Raw genomic sequence first — 20,184 nt, 5'->3', positions numbered from 1 at the left:
ATGTCGGAGGGCGAAGGTGTGTGGACGGCACCTTTTACCCCTTCCCCCTTCATCCCCAATTCCACCAAACCAATTCCACTTGTATTGATATTGTATGACGTTTCACAATCTGGGCTTTGTGCAATATTTCATTTGGAGAAAGAATTCCACTGCTTAAAAAAATTTTAGAGTTAGAAAACCGCTATTCTAGGGCCAACACTGGATCATTATTTCTTACAGATTCTGGAGGCATTCTTTTCGGGAATGAACAGTCATCCCCACCTAGACTTAGATGACTCACTCCCTTGGCAGGAGAAAACAGGCACAGGTGCCCCTGTAACTAAGTGAAGCAGACTTTCTCGTTCCATTTCTTGGGTGGGCCCCCAGAATTCTCACAGGGTCTTGGGAGCAGAGAGGATCTTGGAAATTGTTTTCACCAGCCTCTGTTTTAAGATGAGAAAATAAAAATCTACATCCCAAAGTCACACAGCTAAACCGTAAACAGCCAGGATGTCTGACTCCCACTTCATGGCCTTTTCTTCATTCACGTTTTATTCCTTGTTCTTGCAGCCATATTATTTCTGCCCAATCGGTATACTTGGAAAGCTGTAATTTAGGAGCAAATGAAATTAAAAGATGCTTACTCCTTGGAAGGAAAGTTATGACCAACCCAGATAGCATATTAAAAAGCAGAGACATTACTTTGCCAACAAAGGTCCGTCTAGTCAAGGCTATGGTTTTTCCAGTGGTCATGTATGGATGTGAGAGTTAGACTGAAGAAAGCTGAGCACCGAAGAATTGATGCTTTGAACTGTGGTGTTGGAGAAGACTCCTGAGAGTCCCTTGGACTGCAAGGAGATCCAACCAGACCATTCTGAAGGAGATCAGCCCTGGGTGTTCATCAGAGGGAATGATGCTCAAGCTGAAACTCCAGTACTTTGGCCACCTCATGGGAAGAGTTGACTCATTGGAAAAGACTCTGATGCTGGGAGGGATTGGGGGCAGGAGGAAAAGGGGATGACAGAGGATGAGATGGCTGGATGGCATCACCGACTTGATGGACATGAGTTTGAGTGAACTCCGGGAGATGGTGATGGACAGGGAGGCCTGGCGTGCTGCGATTCATGGGGTCGAAAAGAGTCAGACACGACTGAACTGAACTGAACTGAAGATCACTTAGAGTAGGAAATGGCAACTCACTTGAGTATTCTTTCCTGGAAATTTTCATGGACAGAGGAGCCTGGCAGGCTATAGTCCTTGGGATCACAAAGAGTTGAACATAACTGGGTACACACAAGATCACCCTGCTTTATATGATTGCTTGTTTGTTCGTTTCTCCACTGGAATATAAGCTCCATGACTACCCTGCTCCTCAGTGAAACTCCAGTCCCTATAACAAAGCTGGAACAGACTTAGGCGTTTAGAAACTATTTGATGAATGACTGAATAACTGAATAAATATAAGCTCATTGATATTTGCCTCTCTAGTGCATATATACCATTTACATAAAGCACTCTTATCTTCTCCTCCATCATCCAAAGGAGGTGTAGGAGACATACTTTTCTCAAAGATATCTTGGTCAGAAAGATGTGGAAAGGTGTGACTCAAACCAGCACCTGCTGGGAAAATTCCTTCTATCAAAAACTTAGTTCAGCATCTATCACTCTCCTTTTTCTAATATCTCAGGCATGTTTCCCACATTTAGAAAGAGAAATCAATCATCTTATCAGCTCAGGCTTTGGATAAATTCTTTTTTTTTTTGGCTGTACCATGCAGCTTGCAGAATCTTAGCTCCTCAACCAGAGACTGAACCCAGGCCCATGGCAGTGGAAGCTCTGAGTCCTAACCCCTGGAGCACCAAAGAATTCCCAAATGGACTTTTTTTCTTCTTATTTATTTATTTTTTTGTCCACACCACATAGCTTGAGGGATTTTAGTTCCGTGACCAGGGATCAAGCCCTGGCAGTGGAAGCACAGAGTCCCAACCACTGGGCCACCAGGGAATTTCCTGAATACATTCTTGCTGCTGCTTGGAAGTAAAAGTGAAGAAGGGTATACAGACTTCTCTAAGTCCATTCAGAGTTAAACAAGAATTCAGAATGGACTCAATCATAGATGTGAAAGTTCAAAAATCCTAGGTAAAGACTGGGACAGGCTAGAGGGGCGGGGCAGTAGTTAGGGAAAGGTTGTTTCTCTTCAGTAAAAGCATTGGACTTAGAGTGCCCGGATTCAGATTCCACCTCCGCCACCACTAGATCTCTGACCTTAAGAAAGCCTGTTAATCTCTCTGAGCATCAATTTTTTTAATTTGGGAAATGATATTAAGAACACCAATCACAAAGGTGTGGAGAAAATCAGAATGAAATGAGATAGACAGAAGCACTTTGTAAACCATAATGTTGACATTATACTCACTAAATGTATTGTCCTAGCCTTTCAATGACCCTCTGAGATTAGGTGAAACAGAGATCATCCCTACTAGTCAGAGAGGCTCAGTGGTTTACAGGCACACAGGGTTAGAGGTCATCTAAGCCAGCATTATTTGTAATGTGGAAATAAGATTTGGAGGGGTTAAGTGACTCACCTAAGATCACAAAGCTTGTTAAAGTTGGAGCTAAGGCTAGAGTCTGTGACCTCCAGAACATCATTCTCTTTACACTGACTTCTCTATGAAAAGCTTAGCAGTAACTGATACTGTAGATCATTGTCTACACCCTAGAGTTCTGTTGGCACATCTCTTGACCTTTTTAATTATATTTATTGTCTAATCCTTGGCTGGTTGCCTGTCAGCAGTCCTACCTGAGAATGGTGTATTTGTAGGTCCAGAAGGAGATTAGAATTTCACATATTATCAGATCTCCAAAATAGCCTCAAATGATTGTCTCTTGCTACTTAAAATATAGAGATATGTGCTTAGTCACTTAGTCGTGTCCGACTCTTTGTGACACTGTGGGCTGTAGGCCGATAGGCTCCTCTGTGTGTAGGGATTCTCCAGCAAGAATACTAGAGTCGGTTGCCATGCCCTCCTCCAGGGGATCTTCCCAACCCAGGGATTGAACCCAGATCTCCCCCATTGCAGGCAGATTCTTTACCACCTGAGCCACCAGGGAAGCCCAACAGGTATAATAAAGCACAGTTTCTCCTAAAGTTAGCAAATGATTATCCTTCCCAAAAGAAATTTAAACACAAACCTTATTCATAAAAATGCTAGTAGCTCTTTGTTGGAAATAAAGCTTTTCTTTGCCATCTAAATATTATATTATAAATCATCCTTCTAATCTGATGATAAATTTTTGTGTCTTGGACCGAAACTCAGCATTTGTTTTCATTTTTTTCCTGGCATTCTCTGAACAAATGAGATTTGCAAAAGAAAATATAGCAAAAGGGTATTTAAACAAGTTTCTAAAGCAAAAAAAGTATTAAAATCGGTCCTCTCTAGTTAAGACTTTTCTTTACTGCTGTGGTTTAATGTTTATGTTGGATGTTAAATGCAGGACTCCGCAGAGATTTAAGGGAGGCTCGGAAAAGTGGAGAAATCATGATCACAAAAATTTTGAGCTACTTAGAAAAAGTTGTGGTCTAAATGTTAGGCAGAAAAACAGAAAGAAAATAAATGTTAGACGGTCGACAGCAACAATGAGGTCCTTGTTTAGTGAGGTCTATGAGTCCTGCCTGGAAGCCTGTGTGAGACCCTGTCTGTCCCGACGAGCGACGGACTGGGTAAGTGGCAGAATCAGGCGGTAGAAACGGATGAGTTCTTATACTTTTTCCTTTCACCCAGACGATTTTGAGGATTAGCAAATTACTCTCTATAAAGTGTGTTGGGATCCTTGGAGAGCAGATCCCAGATAATTACGACATAGAAAGATGGTTTTTCATGGAAGCTTAACATGATCCCCAGTAACGCCAGTGAATGCTTCACATTTGGATGTACTTTGAATTCCTCTCAAGCATTTTATTTACTTTGGACCCAGAAGAATCCCCAAGCCCGTTTGGAAGATGAGAACCAGAGCCTGCAAGCTATTTTAAAAGCCTCATCCTGTCCTTTAGGCGTGTCTTCTCAGCCTTTGTAATACCAGCTAGACACAGGCAAAGGCAGCCCTTTCTGCAAACTGCACTTTCCTTACTGCGAATAAAGGGAGGGAGGGAGGAGGGAGGAAGGTGTGCAGCTCACCTGTCTATCTCATTTACCCGAAAAAGTATAGAATGCTTTTTTTCTCCTGGGCAGATAATTAAGTGATAGATCTATCAAATGATAGACTGTTTTGTGACTAAATGTTTGTGGAGGTTCAGTCAATCAGTATCTGTTTTTGTTAAGAAACATCCAACAATTCATTTGACTACTATTTTTTTTTTATAGTTTTTTAAATTTTTTTGTTTGTTTTTCTTTTGGCTGCACTGGGTCTTCGTTGTTCTGCAGGCTTTTTCCCGTTGCGAAGAGCAGGGACTGCGCTCTAGTTGCAGTCCCAGGACTTCTCATTATGATGGCCTCCCTTGCTGTGAGCCAGGCTCCGGGGCGCTCGGGCCTCAGTAGCTGCAGCTCTCGGGGTCAGTAGTTGTGGCTTGTAGTCTCCGAGCACAGACTCAGGAGTTGTGACACAGGGGCTTAATTGCTCCAGGGCACGTGGGATCTTCCGGGGCCTGGGACCCAACCTGTGTCCCCCTGCATCAGCAGGCGGATTCTTTACCCTTGAGTCGCCAGGGAAGCCTGACTACTATTTGTTTAATAATTAACTAGCAAGTTTTTCCCTTCCAGTGACCAGTTGTGGCAACCCTGTAAGCAGACCACATGGTCAAATAGTTATTTATATAGTATCGCCCATCGTCATCTGGTCAGTAAGATATTTAACCATCAGTTAAAAGGAGAAGAAAAAGTCAAATATGTATTTATAGCCCTCTCATCTGAGCCAAATAAGAGAAACTTACTTCTGCTTCGAGGAACTGATCTTACCCCGTCATGTGTAAGATTCCCGTTTTAACAGATTACTTCACAGCCCCATGATGAGAGCAGTTTGCCTGGCCAGTGGTGGTTTAATCACTCAGCTGTGTCTGACTCTTGTGATCCGATGGACTGCAGCCGGTCAGACTCTTCTGTCCATGGGATGTTCCAGGCAAGAGTACTGCTGTGGTCGCCATTGTTCTCCATTTAGAACAGTTGCTGCCGTGACCATTGTCAGTCAGTCTGGACGGGGCCTGGCGCTTGTGTCCCTGGGGGAATTGTGCAGGTTTTCTCCACATCTAGGCCAGTCCTCGTGCTGAGGCCTTGGTGACCGTGGTCAGGCATATACTGAAGCCAGCACTCCATCGTCCAGGGCTGTGCTGCCTTTAGGTTTTAAATTTTGCCACCTTTTCACGACAATGACAGCAAACTAGATACAGAGATTTTTTTTTTTCATATATGGAATTTGTTATATCCCTGGAAAGCATTTCTTACCAAGCTTTTTTAGTGGATCGGCAAATTTCCCCCAATATTCTTTCATATCATCCTTTGTATTTTTAATAAAACACTCTAAAATCAGGCACAGACTAATGTCCCGCCCTGGCCCTCCTCTGAGCATGCCCTTCCATTGAGGGAAGAGTCCGTGGGGCCAGTGGAGCAAGCCCACTTAGATTCTGTGTCTAGAACCTACTCCCAGTTCCTGGGATCCCCAGCTGTCTTGCTCCGGTGACCCCAAGTCTGTTTCTTGGGCGTCTTTCTTAGGTCCATCTTCCTGGGCCAGACTGGCCAACAGTGTGCACAGCCAGCACTGTGAGGACAGAAAAGTGTGATGGCGTGTGGACACGAGGACCGGGTGTCCACACACGTGCCTGTGAGCCCCTCGAGGTGGGGACAGAGCCAGCTACAGAGAGAAGGACGTGGGCTGCAAGCCAGGGGCCAGTCCTGCCCACACCGCCGTGTTCTAGCACGGAGCTTTGAGAATCCAAGTGTTCGGAATTTGACCCTGGCTTTCCAGGTCATTATAATGTCTATTTATCAAAGTAGAGGAAGAACATACTTTATTTAGCAATTTTCAGCCTGATTTATGGGCTTCCCTGGTGGTTCAGACGGTAAAGAATCTGCCTGTGATACAGGAGACCATGATTTATAGCTTTTAAATAGACATCCTATATGGGCCTTCATTTGTCCACTTATCCCTTCAATTGTATACTTGTCTCTGTCCACTCTTATCCTCTCTGCCTTGCTTTTAGTCTCAGGAAAAACGTGTCCTTCCCCTCTCTCCAAACTTGGCCCTCTGACCGTGACCCTGATCTCTCCCCACCGCCTCCTTTCTTGTTGTTGGTCAGTCGCTCCATCATGTCTGACTCTGCAACCACATGAACGGCAGCACGCCAGACTTCTTTGTCCTTCATTATGCTTAAACTCACAGCCATCGAGTCGGTGATGCCATCCAACCATCTCATCCTCTGTCACCCCCTTCTCCTCCTGCCCTCAATCTTTCCCAGCATCAGGGTCTTTTCCAATGAGTCGTCTCCTCTCTTTATAGCCAATGAGGTGCCAATGAAATGTAGGCACCTCTCCCCAAACACCTGTCTAGATGCTGTTCTATTTTTGTCTCATACCACAAACCTTTTACTGAAATTGTGCCCCTGAAGGCCTCCAATGATTCTCTGCGCAGGGGTCATTAGTCACCCTGCTTCTGGCTGGCCGTGGTGAATGTCACTCAGCACAGTTGCACAGCCGCTTCTGAGCCATGCACACTGATTTCCAGGGCCATTCTGGGTACTCTGCATCCGCCACTTCTCTTTCACATCTTCTTCACTCCACCCTGGGTCTTTCTTCCACCTCAACGAGGAGGGTGCCCCCCAAGACTTGGTTGGGGCCCTCTGCTCTTCTCTCTCTGTGTAGTCACCCTTGAGAGTCACACTGACCCCTCCTGAGGGTGACAGCCACATCGCAGACGACAAGAAATAGGTTTCTTCTCTGATGTCTCCCAAATGCACAGTTCCAGCATGTCTAGAATAGAACTCATCTTCCCCCTGTAACCTGACTGCCTTCTGACTCCTTATTTTTGCATAAAAATTATTTCAACAGAGAATGTTCTACTTTTCATTTTAAATGCCATGATTTCAGTTATGTTATGGGTTGTTTTTGTCAGCTAGCTTGGGTTAACCACCATGTATCACATGAGTGCTGGGAGGAAAAAAAATGCATTCCAGCTTCTAAAGAATTTATTTGTGAAAGAATGTAGCGCACATGGGAAAGGAAAGCTTCTTAATTTCCAAACTTGATTGCAAACTCTCTCAAAGCATTTCAACAATAAATACACCAGGCCTACTCGTAGATAATAAAATGTGTTAAGATGAATAAGATACAGCCTTGCCCTCAAAAAACTCACCGGATATAAAAGAATAGACATGAAAGAAATCATTGCATTCCCCTCAACACCTTAGGACTTCCCTCAATGCAGGAGACCCGGGTTTGGTCCCTGGATCGGAAAGATCCCCTGGAGAAGGAAATGACAACCCACTCCAGTATTCTAGCGTGGAGAATCTCATGGACAGAGGAGCCTGGTGGGCTACAGTCCAAGGGGTCACAAAGAGTCAGACGTGACTGAGCTACTAACACTTTCAACACCTTAAGTGGTGTTTTGCATGTGGTAGGTGTTCAAAAGACAGCTATTGACTGATGGTGACTAGATAGTAGTGATTCTTAAGTATTTTGACCCATAGCATTCCAGGATCTTTCCAACCCAGGGATCGAATCTGGGTCTCCTGCATTGCAGGCTTTACCATCTGAGCCACCAGGGAAGCCCGTAGCACTCCAAGGAATCCCTAAGATATTTGGCCCAGATCCATACCCAGAATTTTCTTTTCAGATCCCCCAGTTGCTCAAATACCCTGAGGTCTATTCCAATCCTTATATCAGTATCACAAAAAACTCTTAGAGGAAAATGAGAGGAGAAAGGGAATTTAGGGGCAAACCCCACAATTGGAGAGAACCACCTTGCTCCAATTACAGTTGCCTCAAATCCCAAACTTCTTCCCAAATTCTGTAAAAATGCAATACCCTGTCTCAATTCCAGCCTTTTCTCAACAGACAAGACTTTCTCTTGTGCATTGTGAGAGAGCAAATTTAAAAGGTATTTGCTAAACTGAAAAATCTCTGCCGTGCACTATTAAATAGAAAAGCAGATTATAAAATCACACGGTCAGTGTTATCCATTACTTAAAAATCATGTTGATGCTGACGTGTGTGTGTGAACTTATATAAGAAAACATTAACAGAAGTTACCTTTCAGTAATGGGATCATGGATAATTTTTACTTCTTTGTTGTTATAGTTCAGTTCCTAACTTGTATCCAACTCTTTGCAACCCCATGGACTTCAGCATGCCAGGCTCCTCTGTCCTCCACCAGCTCCCAGAGCTTGCTCAAGCTCCTGTCCATTAGTCAGTGATGCCATCCAGCCATCACATCCTCTGCCACCCCCTTCTCCCTTCGCCCGCCATCTTTCCCAGCATCGGGGTCTTTTCCAATGAGTCGGCTCTTCACATCAGGTGGCCAAAGTATTGGAGCTTCACCTTCAGTCCTTCCAATGAATATTCAGGGTTGATCTTCTTTAGGATGGACCGGTTTGATCTTGCTGTCCAAGGGACTCTCAAGAGTCTTCTCCAGCACCACAGTTCGAAAACTTCACTTCTTCAGTGCTCAGTCTTCTTTAGGGTCCAGCTCTCACATGTGTACATGACTACTGGAAAAACCATAGCTTTGCCTATAAGGACCTTTGTCAGCAAACTGATATCTCTGCTTTTTAATACACTGTCTAGGTTTGTCATAGCTTTTCTTCCAAGGAGCAAGCGTCTTTGAATTTCATGGCTACAATCGCTGTCCACAGTGATTTTGGAGCCCAAAAATATAAAGTCTGTCACTGCTTCCACTTTTCCCCCTTCTGTTTGCCGTGAAGTGATGGGACCAGGTGCCATTATCTTAGTTCTTTGAATGTTGAATTTTAAGTCAGCTTTTTCTCTCTCCTCTTTCACCCTCATTGAGAGGCTCTTTAGTTCTCTTCACTTTCTGTTTTGTGCTTTTCTGTAATTTCTACAGTGAATATATTCCACTTTTGTGTTCAGGAAAAAAAAAAGGTATGTGTATTAGTTTTCTACTGCTGTGTAACTAATTACCATAGACTTAGCTTCTTAAAGCAATGCTTGTTAAAGTCATAGTTCTGTAGTTGAGAATTCCAGGCAGGCTCAGTTGAGTTCTCTGCTTAGAATCTTACAAGGCTGAAATCAGGATGTCAGCCAGCCTGGGCTCTTACTCAAAGGCTCTGGTAAAGAATCTGCTTCCAAGCCCATTCAAACTGGCAGAATTTGGTTCCTTGAGGTTGTAGAACTGAGGTCCCTGTTTCAGTGCTGGCTTTTAGGCAGGGTCATTCCTAGATGTGTGATTCTTGGGGTCCTGCTCTGTGGTGCCCACCATCTAGACCACAGATAACTCCCACATATCAAATTTCCCCACACTCAAATCTGTCTTTCCCTTCTACTATCAGCAAGAAAAAAAATCTCTCTACTTTTTAAGGGCTCATGTGATTAAATTAGGCCCATCCAGATAATCTTTGTTTTGATCAACTCGGAGCCAGATGATTCGTAACCTTACTTACATCTGCAGAATCCCTTTGGCCTCCTTACATAACATAATCATGAGGTCCTGCCCACATCTAAGGGGAGAAGACTGTACAGGTCGTATATACCGGGGGGGGGGTGGGCAGGAATCTCGGAGGCCACCTTAGAATTCTGCCTACTGACACTGTGGGGTGTGTGTGTACATATGTGTATGTTTTGTGAAGCTCTCTCCCTGAAAGTTAAGAACGGAATTCTTGATAGCCCCTGAAGCCCTCCTCATACTCTCTCCCTGCGGCTGGAGAGCATGGACTTTTTTTTGCCTTTGTTGGTAAACACCCACAGACTTAGGTTTGGCAGTTCTGGGCAATAACAAAACAAAGTTGGAAGCTTTATAGGCCCAGTGACCATTTTTCAGTGGACAGAGGATTCTAAATCTGATTCTCTTGCCTGTAGTATGACGTCGCTGGACACTCTGGAGATGGATACAACATTGGTCTAGTTCCAATTAACAAAATCCCCAAGGACAATAAGCAAAGACTAGAAATTCTCAAGGTAAATGCATTCAATTACCTCTATATTAAGAAACCTTCCACCAGATTAGGTAAAGTATCTACTGGTCGCTGAAAAGATTCACTGAAGAAGCAGCAGCTAACTGGAAGCAAAAAGACTTTCTGTTTCACAGAAATTTAAGCATTAATATGAGAAAGCACTTACCATGCCGAAATTCCTGGTCTACACCATACAAAATTTAAACTTTGTTCCTATGTATTTTTAGGGGACTCAGGTTAGTATCAGGATCTACAGCCTGTATTCTATAGAGTTCTTCTGAGCTCCTACATATTTCAGAAGGAAAAGAAGGACTCCTTCTAGAGTACTCTCTAACCCCAATTTTATGTATTTCTTAGTATTTTTCTAACAATAAATTCAGTTTCACATACTTAGATCTACAGTAGAAACACACTCATCGTGTTTATCAGAGTAAATTTCCTCCATTCCTATTAAGTACAGTGCTTAGTATTATAATTTTGTTTATTGGAAACCCAAGCCATTCCTTATTTTTCTCCTGTGTTATCTCCATTCTCCCATGTGACACCAAGCTTCATATCTTCTTACATTTCCTGACATTTTTTTTAAGGCTTTTTGGATTTTTGTTTGTTTGCTTTTATTGGCTGTGCTGGGTCTTCACTGCAGTGTGAAGACTCAGTAGTAGCTGTGTGTCCCCTCCTTACCCCCCAGCATGGGGGATCATAGTTCCTCAGCCAGGGATGGAACCCACGTCCCCTGCACTGGAAGGCAGATTCTTAACCACTGGACCACCAGGGAAATCCCTACATATTCTCACTGTAAATGGCAGCTTGAGTTTTAAAAATCAGTGCCGACTGGGATCATTTTGGAACATTTCCTGTTTTAATGAAAGACTTGACCACACCCAGATGTCACTGTGTACTGCTGTGGGTCTCACGTGCAGATTACATGGAACTCGCTCAGAGCATTTGTGCTTTCTCACTGTCAATAGAAAAATCGTGTTTGGGGTTTTTTTCTTTAAAGAAAGCTTCTCATTGGTGGCTTTTGTGCCATGTCTTACCCCCAGACGATGCACGCCCACGCTCAGTTCTGCATGAGTGGGGACCACACCTTAGAGGGGACAGAACATGCCATCAAGGAAATCGTCAAAGAAGAAGCTGATGAGTACTTCGTCATTGTCTTAAGTGATGCCAACCTGTCTCGCTATGGAATACACCCCGCCAAGTTTGCTCAGATCCTGACAAGCAGCCCTCAAGTAAACGCTTTCGCCATCTTTATTGGATCTTTAGGCGATCAAGCAGCCCGGTAAGTGTCACCTTAGGGTACAGCAGAGGGCAAGGGTAGAGAGGTCTGAGTAGCTGACACGTGCTGGTTCACAGGCTTCCCGTTGTCGGGGATGGTGGGGGGCATGGGGGAGAAACAGAAGCCAGAGCGGCTGCCTCAAGCAGCTGACAGTCTGGGTGAGGGAATGGGATCTTCTACCTTATATTTAGATGAGCAGCAATACTTTATTTATTTTTCAGCTTATATTTAACCAACAATAAAATAAATAGCAAATTGATTTGTCTACCAATAAAATTAAGCAGTATTTTATACATTTTGCCTTTTACATCAAGGTGTCAAGCTCAGTTCATGCTCAAATCGTATTCAAGTAACAAGCATCTACTATTTTTGTAGCATCAGAGATTAGGGATGTGTGTCTCTACATTGTATTTAAACATACTAGACATGTGTGCATTCGTGCTGAGTCACTTCAATTATGTCTGACTCTTTGCAATCCTGTGGACTGTAGCCCTCCAGGCTCCTCTGTCCATGGGCTTCTCCAGTCAAGAATACTGGACTGGGTAGCCATTTCCTTCTCCAGGAGATCTTCCCGACCCAGGGATCAAACCCACATCTCCTGTGGCTCCTACATAGCAGGCAGATTCTTTACCACTGAGCCACCAGGGAAGCCCAACATACACACACATACACGTAAATAAGATCTAATGTGTGTGTCTACATAGCTATAGACTGGGGAAGGCAACGGCACCCACTCCAGTACTCTTGCCTGAAAAATCCCATGGATGGGAGATGGGAGATGGGATGGGGATGGGAGATGAGATGGGGATGGGAGAGCCTGACAGGCTACAGTCCATGGGGTCACAAAGACTCGGACACGACTAAGCGACTTGACCATGGCACATATATATATATATACTACTGCTGCTGAGTCACTTCAGTCATGTCCGACTCTGTGCGACCCCATAGACAGCAGCCCACTAGGCTCCTCCGTCCATGGGATTTTCCAGGCAAGAGTATTGGAGTGGGGTGCCATTGCCTTCTCCGATATATATATATAAAAACATAGACAGATAATCTTCCTTCTTGTATTTCTCCTTCATGTATGTCTGTATCTATTGTAAGATGCTACACTAAATATGCTGAATATTCAGTAGAGAGACTTATGGTCAGATAATAAATCCTATCATGGATCATCTGAAAGGAGAGATCTGGAAACATTTTTGTTTCTTAAACACACTAACATTTATCTTTCTGAATTACAGACAGAAATGGTTTTTCTCTACTTAAAGTACTTATAAGGAGCAGAAAACACAATTGAAAGTATCTTTCCTCAAAAGAGAAAATAAAATCCTGCCTACATCACAAGAGCCCACATGCCCTTTTGTTTCTCCACCTCTTTTACCTGTCTCACCCTATGGTACAGAGTCCTGAGAAGTGAAAGTTGCTCAGTCATGTCCGACTGTTTGCAACCCCATGGACTATGCAGCCTGTGGACTTCTCCAGGCCAGAACACTGGAGTGGGTAGCCTTTCCCTTCTCCAGGGGATCTTCCCAACCCAGGGATCGAACATAGGTCTCCTGCATTGTGGGCAGATTCTTTACCAGCTGAGCCCCAAGGGAAGCCCAGGAATACTGGAGTGGGTAGCCTATCCCTTCTCCAGCAGATCTTCCTGACCCAGGAATCGAACCAGGGTCTCCTGCATTGCAGGCAGATTCTTTACCAACTGAGCTATCAGGGAAGCCCACAGAGTCCTGGACAGACTAGGAAATGTTTTAGGGTCCAAAGTTCTGACATATTTTTCTCTTCCCTTTGATTTGCTGTAGGATTTCAGGGCACGGCTAAGAACAGACTTAATACCACATAACTACAGTCGCGTTATTACAAATGACTTCACATCTCTCTCAGTTGCGCGTGTTAGCCTCTTTGAGAACTTCCATGTCCTCAAATGCAGACCATGCCTTTTCCGCTTAGACTGTCTTCAGGCCCAGCCCAGGATGAATCCAGACGGCAAGCTCAACAAATACTGTTTGAGCTGAAATAGCTATTTTGTCTTTCTAGTGAACAGATCCTGTTTGAACACTTAAGAAAGCACAATAATACCCTTGTGGTTTCCTGGGGAAATGATCCAACATCCACTGGCAGGAGATACATTGTAGAATTAGCTGGTCTACCAGGCATGCCAAATGCATGATACTGCACAGGAGAGTGGACTTGTATTAATGTCATTCCAAAACCAAACTCTGCTGGCATAGTGAAAGGAGGCGTTCTTTGGGATAGAGCTGTGTCTTGTACTTTTACTGCCTCCAAAAATGGCCCTTTGTTCCGAATGATAACTTGGCATTTAAAATAATTAACATAAGCCCATATAACCTCAGTGTCATCAAAGCAGGCATTGCGTAAGTCAGATTATGTTTCACATTGTATGATGTGGGGCAGAAAAGAGAAAGGGAGAGAGAGGAGAGAGAGAACGCAAGAGGAAGAGAGAAAGAACCAGTTGAGGTTTGGCTGGGCAGCTTTTCTTGAAGCCTGTTTTTCTAAGGCAGGAAGGCAGTTAGTAGGACAGTGTGAGGCCAACACGTTCTCTGAATCTAGGTGAGCTAGTCCCAGATTGATCCTGAGGGCTCTGTTCTGCCAAGGGAATATAAAATACCAGGAAACGACCATCATAAAAGGGAGAGCATTTTTTTCCTTGCAAATTCCCCAATTTTCTCACTGAAAAGACCTTTCTTTCGGTTCAGTGCTTCCAGCAAGCCTCTCTCTGTAGCTCTCTGTTGCCTAGCAACAGCCAGTTCCACTGCAAGCAGGGGCAAGATATTAAAAAGTGAGAAGTTCCCTTCCCAAGAAACCATTCGGATGCTGAGGTCTGCAGAAGCCGGAGGTGAAGGGGGCACCCTGGTTTGCGATGGTAATTTTCTTTCCCCATGCATCCTGACAGGCTTCAGAGAACTCTACCAGCAGGCCGGTCTTTTGTTGCCATGGACACCAAGGACATCCCTCAGATTTTACAACAGATTTTCACCTCCACCATGCTGTCCAGTGTTTAAGAAGTGCCCTTATCACCCTGATGACCCTGGGATTTGAAATAAGATACAAAGAAAGAGTATCCTGAAGAAAAGAAGAGGTCTATCCAGTGTCTGCGTGCAATGACCGGGTAATTCTGACATTCCTGAGCCTTCCTGCACTTGCTAAGTAATCAGAATTCAGAGAAGCAGCCAGAGTGAGGCCCGCGCACCGCTGATCTGTGATCACTAGAGGAAGCGGGTTGACCTGCATTATGTGAAAGGCCAGGGTTAAAGGAAGGTGGTTTGAGAATGGTGGAGCATGGTCTGTTTCCAAAACCCTGAGGGATGAAGAGGACCTTGCTGTTGCCTTCATGCATCACCTGGTCACTTAGGATAAAAAAAAGTGGCCGTGGTAAACGAAGCCTTTGATGCCACATTCTGACACTGGAATGCAGCTCTATGCAAACCCACCGAATCCGCTCCTGTTCAGTAATTATTTTTATTTTTTTTCCTCCGCTCTGTATTGCCCAAGAAACAATGATTTGATAGTATTCAACCCACTCAAAAGTCCTTTCAACAGCAGTATTCTATAAAAGGTTGGGTTTTCTCAATAATTTCATTGTCTTAGCCAAAACCAAAAGGAATCGAAAGATCCTTGGAGCGCTTCCTTTCCCATGTGACTTTTAAAAGGCTTTTTAAGGAATAAAGAGCAAATGCTGCTGGGATCGGGAGGATAAAGGATGTCTTGCCTTGAGTTTCCTGTCTCTTCTCCTTCAGGGATTCTCAGAGTTTCACAGTCCTCCATTTTGGTGTCCAAAATGTCGTACCTCCAAATGCTTATTGTTTTTTTACATAAAACAAAGTGAAAACAAGGCACTATGTTTGAGCTGAATGGTAACTGGAGATTTCTTTAGCTATTTAAAAAGCAGCCTCGTTCCTTTTTTTAAAATTCATTTCTAACTGGAGGATAATTGCTTTACGATGTTGTGTTGGTTCCTGCCGTACAACAGTGTGAACGAGCATTAAGAATCATATATCCCCTCCTTCGTGAGCCTCCCTCCCACCCCACCCCCACCCCACCCCTCTAGGCCACCACCGAGCTCCAGGTCGGGCTCCCTGTCACACAGCACATTCCAACTTGCTGTTCACTCACTCGGTCACGTCTGACTCTTTGAGACCCTGTGGTCCCAGCACGCCGGGCTTCCGTGTCCTTCGCCGTCTCGAGGAGCTTGCCCAGACTCGTGCCCGTCGGTCAGTGATGCGTCCGAACCCCACTAGCTGCCCATGGCAGTGTGTTTCTGCCAATGCTTCTCTCTCAGCCCGCCCCACCCTCTCCCCACTGTCCATGCGTGTGTTCTCTATTCCTGCCCTGTGAATCGGTTCATCGGTACTGTTTTTCTAGATTCCATATATATGTGTTAATACGTGGTATTTGTTTTTCTGTTTCTGATTTACTTCACCCTGTGTAACAGGTCCATCCATCTCAGCTCAACTGACTCAAATTTGTTTCTTTTTATAAGCCTCATTCTTTTTTATTTCCCCAAAATGTACCTCATTCCCACCCTCTCTTGGGCTGACCTTTACTTATCAATAGGCTCGATGTCCAGTGTTTGTTTTTTTTTTTTATCAAATGTTCCAGCAGAAGTCAGCCTCTTTTCAACCATGTAATGAAAGTTTCTCTTCATCACTGATGGCAAAGTCCAAAATGCTGGGAGCGCCAGTATGCGTGTGCTTTCTTATGACCAGCTGAAAAGACTAGTCTTCTTGTTAATGTTATCTTATTCACCCCTACATGGTGGGAACTGTACAGTTTATTCCATTTAATTAATTACAGCAAAGAAATGATGACCCTCATGTGTTTCACCACCCCATCTCCCTACCAAAGAAATAACAGCAATCAGCAGCTATTCCCATGCGGTACTGCCCAGCCAGTTTGCATGGCTTGTCTTGTTTCTCGAGACAGACGCCTACTGTGTGTATTGACTCATCCAATGATGCAAACGATTTCAATCCAATAAGTATCTTTCAAAATACAGTTGCATTAATAACAGGAATAACGATAATAATAAGAATGGCAGCTAGCATTTACTGATCACTATGTACCACGTATGCTAAGCGATTTCATACATTACTCCTTTCAGTTATCCCAACAATGCATGTAAAATAGGTTACTTTTTAACCTCATTTTACAGATAAAAGAAGTGAGGCTCAGAGAACTTAAGACTATTCATTACTCATTGTACCTGTGGCTGAGACAGTAAAGAATCTGCCTGCAATGCAGGAGACCCAGGTTCGATCCTGGAGTCAGAAAGATCCCCTCGAGAAGGGAATGGATACCCACCCCAGTATTCTTGCCTGGAGAATTCCACAGACAGAGGAGCCTGGCGGGCTACAGTTCATAGTGTCACAAAGAGTCGGATACGACTGAGCCACTAACACTTGTACTACTAACATCCTCATTTTACAAAGGACACTGAGCCTTAGGGAAATTCAAGAAAACAGGCACACTCAGCCAGACAGGGGCAGAGCTGTGACCCAGGACTGCCCCCTCTCATGCTTTATTCTTGCAAACTGACCACATTTCCTGGCGCTCTGTCCTCTCCCCACTACTTGGAAACTAGCTGCACAATTGAGTGCTTGGAGGAGGGGTGGGGACCAAGGACATGGGGCCCTGCTGGAGGGACACTCCCCATGGATCCTTCCTGGGCACAGCGGCGGCTTGAGGAAGTGCCCTTCCAAATGGCAGCTTCATCCCTAGGGATGCCCCTTTGCTGGAGGGTCACAGCCCCTGAAAGCCTTTGGAAGTTGAACCCAAGAGTGGTTGATGGAACAGCCTTTTAACAGTCCTCCCCATGAGTTAACTACCTGAATAAGCAGAAGCCTTTTTTTTTTTTTTTAAACATGGAAAGAATGTTCTCAAGTAATTTAATTTCCCTTTCCCCACTGGCCAGACAGCCTTTGCAAAAGTTATTTTTAAAAAAATGTATAACTCCCTGGCTTTCCTGATTTGTAAAAGGGAAGGAGGGTGGGGGAGGGGAGTAGAGAATGAGAAGATAACAGGCTTCTTTTCGCTTCTTGCAATAAATACCTAAGAAGTTGTGTCTTTATTATTAAGTGAACTTAATTATAGGCCACTCCAAGCTGTTCCCAGGCCCTTCTTAGGGCCAGGGCGTTATAATAACCGCATTGTGTGCCTCGGTGTGGGGGGGTAGTGGGGTTTGTTCCACTGAAAGGCGGCTAACCCCGTCCTCAGGGAGCCCACATAACGCTGAGAAGGTCCATTGTGATCCTGACCAGCCAGGAGGAATGAAAGCCGTGAGTCTCAGGGTGAAGGATGCGTCTCCCCACCCCACCCCCGGGGTCCTTTGTGAGCGCCCGCAAGAGGACCTCATCACGCATGTGCGGCTCAAGCACACCCGCAGGAAAAGGCTCTGAGCAAGGGTCCCTGCGTCTAGCACATGTTTGGAATGAATCATTTAATTGTTTACACCCTCTCCTGCAAACTGTCAGGAGGAGAAATCCATCCATGCCGTCAGGGTTTTCTCTAAACAAACTCTGGGGCTTTGAAAGCCCCTGAGGAGTGGTGTTCCCTGGACCGCGTGGTCAGTGCTCCTGAAATGCATCTCTGGGGGCTCCAAACCCCCGCTCCACCTGGCTTCTTCCTGTTCCTGTCAGATCGGCCAGAGTGAAATTCCTCAGGGAGCAGAGCAAAGAGATTTGGGGGGACCAAGAAGCATTATTTGTTGCATTTCTGTTTGTTTCCAACCATCACCATTATGAGAGAGATGACAAGTCTAAGCTGACACCTCCTGTGCCTAGATAAATTTTTTTTTTCCTGGAGTTGCATCTCAGGAGCAGCCACATGGCCACTTGTATTGAATAAATTGCACATGATTTCACCTTATTAAGGAAAAAACGTCCCTTTTTAAAGAAGTATTCCAACCAATAACATATAGCTTTTTCAGATACTTAAATGAATTGTTGAATTAGCTACCAATTTCTCGTCAGGGTTATATTGTAAAGTTCTTACCTGTTGCCTCTCCTTTATGTTTTTTTCTAAGATATGCTGTGGCAGAAGTATTGTAAGTAATGGAAAATAATTCCCCTGGTCTGTAGTGGGAGGATTCCCAAACAGGGTAGACTGGTAAGAAGGAAGCTGTCGATGCTGTTCGCATGAACTATTAATATCAGTGCCTGTGCAGTCTGCGGCTAGTTGCTTGTGGGCCTCAGTTGCTTCATCTCTGAATAAAAAGGGCTGGACAAAGTGATCTGCAGCACTGCAGTCTCATGCTCCTTTATCTCCTACAGTGAATTGACTTTGTCCCCTACGTCCTACAAGAGCCTCCTCATTTCCCAGCATCCTCATTGTCTCAGCTCCACACATATTTTAGGCCCTATGAGACAGAGGATTTGGGCATCTATATCAATCACCCTAAAAAAATGTGTTACTGAGTGAATATGCATTCTAAAAGTTACGTAAACACCGTTAGAATTGGACAAGAGGGACTTTTCTGCCCAGCACCTGGGCAGATAGTTCTGTAGGATCGTGATTCACAAGATTTCTGCCCATTGTCTCTTGCTTTTCATTTTGCAGCCATAAAATAAAATTCTGTATCTGCTGATCTACACAATGGGATCAAAAAGGATCAGGAATTGGAAACCCACTGTGTGCTGAGAGCCGACCTTTGTGCCGCAGCGAACAATGCACAATTGTGTGTGGGGTTTTTTTTCTTCAATTGTTAAATCCTGTAAACAAAAACCTCCTCCAGAGGAGAAAAAAATGCTTGCCAAGTAGACTCTCAAGATGAGAGCAATTTGACAGTTTGTTTGTTGGGTTTTTTTTTTGTTTTTTTTTTTTGAGACTAAGCCCTGTCTGGGGCTTTCACCTTTAAACAGAGACCTCATCTCTTCTGGCACAGCCATGCCTGTGGGCTTTGGAATGCCAGGGTTACGTAATTTTAAAATTGAGTGGCACTTGGGGTATTTGACCACTCAGAACCAAGTATAACACTCTTTTAAGGTGGTTTGGGTCCAGAGGGTGGCTAGAATGTCGTGTTCTGCAGTAAGAAATCTCCTCAGCGGACCTGTCATGCGTGGGAGACCACCCATGCCCCCACCCCCTGGCCCCCAACAGGCACCAAAGACACCCTGACCCTTCCCTCTTCTCACGGGCTTCAGCAAAAGGGCTTTGGAGCCGTCAGCTCTTCTCCCTGTAGGAACAATCACAGTGTTTGTCAACAGACTCTGACTCCCAAGACAGTAGATTTGACCCCAGAGGACTTCCAGAATATAAAGATTTATTGAAATTACATGCATCTCTGAGGCATTCGTAACAGTAACTGGAGCCTGACCTGGAAATGGGAGGAAATTGTCAGTCTGAGCATCCCAAAGCTAGTGTGTCTGTCATGCCTGCTGGAATGTGGCGAGAAAGTAATGAGCCTGTCAAGAGTCCTTTGTGTAATTGGTCTCGTGATGCCACACTTGAAACCTCATTCATTGAAACTGGAAGAAAAATAAGTGTCCTTACTCAAGACGTTAGAGTTCGATTTGCAAATGCACCGTATTTATAAGAATAAAATGCTGATGCTAATTCAGTGAGACTGATCATGTCTTCATTTCGGAACTCATCACTTAGAAGTCATCCATCATCGGACTCTAGGAGTAGAGTGAGTGTCGACAAAGCTAGGTGGTCTGTTTCCTTTCACAAAGGATTTTCTGGCCCGTGTGAGATTCAGCCCTGAAACGCTGGCCTCGAAAGGAGCATTCGTGGACCAGTGGAAATATTGGGTTGGCCAAAAAGTTTAGGTTTTTCGAATGAACTTTTTGGCCAA

At 44.5% G+C, this 20,184-nt stretch overlaps 1 protein-coding gene across 4 annotated transcripts in view; it reads left to right on the top strand.

Moving 5' to 3' along the window:
* Positions 1-19,947, top strand: part of VWA8 (von Willebrand factor A domain containing 8) — a 400,893-nt gene extending 380,946 nt beyond the window's left edge. For 2 of the 4 annotated variants that reach the window (XM_070800010.1, XM_070800013.1), the window contains exons 43-45: positions 9,996-10,094; positions 11,134-11,372; positions 14,287-15,091. In XM_070800010.1, coding sequence (XP_070656111.1) covers positions 9,996-10,094; positions 11,134-11,372; positions 14,287-14,395 — 447 coding nt within the window. In that variant the 3' untranslated portion in view covers positions 14,396-15,091. Of the gene's footprint in view, positions 1-219; positions 948-9,995; positions 10,095-11,133; positions 11,373-14,286; positions 15,092-18,947 lie in introns of those variants that run through there. The other 2 variants (XM_070800011.1, XM_070800014.1) reach the window with 2 other exon arrangements.
* The last annotated feature ends 237 nt before the right edge of the window (positions 19,948-20,184 follow it).

The sequence above is a fragment of the Bos indicus genome, chromosome 12 (genome assembly GCF_029378745.1).
Source record: "Bos indicus isolate NIAB-ARS_2022 breed Sahiwal x Tharparkar chromosome 12, NIAB-ARS_B.indTharparkar_mat_pri_1.0, whole genome shotgun sequence".
Lineage (NCBI taxonomy): Eukaryota > Metazoa > Chordata > Mammalia > Artiodactyla > Bovidae > Bos > Bos indicus.
The sequence above is the reverse complement of the archived record's forward strand: the minus strand, read 5'-3'. Positions and strand labels throughout refer to the sequence as shown.